The sequence below is a fragment of the Tarenaya hassleriana genome, unplaced genomic scaffold (genome assembly GCF_000463585.1).
Source record: "Tarenaya hassleriana unplaced genomic scaffold, ASM46358v1 Cleome1818, whole genome shotgun sequence".
Lineage (NCBI taxonomy): Eukaryota > Viridiplantae > Streptophyta > Magnoliopsida > Brassicales > Cleomaceae > Tarenaya > Tarenaya hassleriana.
In genome coordinates, this window is record NW_010965232.1 from 307 (window position 1) to 1,595 (window position 1,289).

The 1,289-nt window shown below is 44.1% G+C and overlaps 1 protein-coding gene across 1 annotated transcript; it reads left to right on the forward strand.

Annotated features, from left to right (window-relative positions):
- Positions 1–585: 585 nt before the first annotated feature.
- On the forward strand, positions 586–1,284 carry LOC104810647 (strigolactone esterase D14-like; the record flags this gene model as incomplete). Its single annotated transcript, XM_010536991.2, has 1 exon — positions 586–1,284. A coding segment is annotated over exon 1 (666 nt), but the record flags the coding sequence as incomplete, so codon positions are not given.
- Between the last annotated feature and the right edge of the window lie 5 nt (positions 1,285–1,289).

Genomic DNA, 1,289 nt, shown 5'->3' on the forward strand with positions numbered 1-1,289 from the left:
GTGAAAGAAAATAAAAATAAATAAACAATAAAAAGATGGTCTCACACACACTATGTATAGATTAAAGAATTTATGACATTTAGGGATATTTATTGCGTTGTCCAATCAAATAAAAAATTCTAACATTGTGCCTTGATTCCCAACCGTAATTTTATATTTATTAAAAAAAAATAAAATCTAATGGGTATATTATCATGAGGGGATTTTAACTTGAACTGGTGAATGAAACTGTCAACTCACCGCAAAAGCTTCAACACTGTAATAATGCTGTGTTTCTCCGCGGCTCTCTGTCGGAATACCATCTTATTATTAATAATATGTAACTGTACTTATCACTCAAGAATATAAGACATGGTTTCACTATGAAACAACACACGGGATTGCCTAACGCATGTATCATCATCATCATCATGTAGGAACGCAGAAGCCGAAGAAAAAGATTTCTCTTGGGATATACTGCAAACGGTTACCAATTTGGTATCATGTGATGTGAGAAACTGATTACACCACACAATTCCCCATTTCAGAATTTGAAAACCTAACTAAACATTATATATATTTGGGCATATAATAATATAAAAAAATGCATGGAAAAGTCATAACTTTTGTCCTCCACATATGAACCCAATAGCACACATCACTCTCCCTTTATATACAGTACCCACTCTCTCTCTCTTCCTCTCACACTCCCCCCCCAAATCCAAACCCATATCCACAAAATCAACAGTGCCATCTCTCTCTCTCTCTCTCTCATCAAACAGGATGGGTCAGAACATACTCGAAGCCCTGAACGTGCGGGTGGTCGGGTCGGGCGAGCGAGTCCTCGTCCTCGCCCACGGCTTCGGTACGGACCAATCGGCGTGGCATCTGATCCTCCCTTTCTTCACCCAAACATATAGAGTCGTCCTCTACGACCTCGTCTGCGCCGGCTCGGTCAACCCAGACTACTTTGACTTCGATCGCTACACTACCCTCGACGCCTATGTCGACGACCTCCTCAATATCCTCGATTCCCTCCAAATCCGCTGCTGCGCCTACGTCGGCCACTCCGTCTCCGCCATGATCGGAATCCTCGCCTCTATCCGTCGCCCAGATCTCTTCTCCAAGCTCATCCTCGTCGGAGCCTCCCCTAGATTCCTCAACGACGACGATTACCATGGTGGGTTCGAGGAATCTGAGATCGAGAAGGTTTTCTCCGCCATGGAAGCGAACTACGAAGCTTGGGTTCATGGGTATGCTCCTCTCGCTGTTGGGGCCGATGTTCCTACCGCGGTGAGGGAATTCAGCAG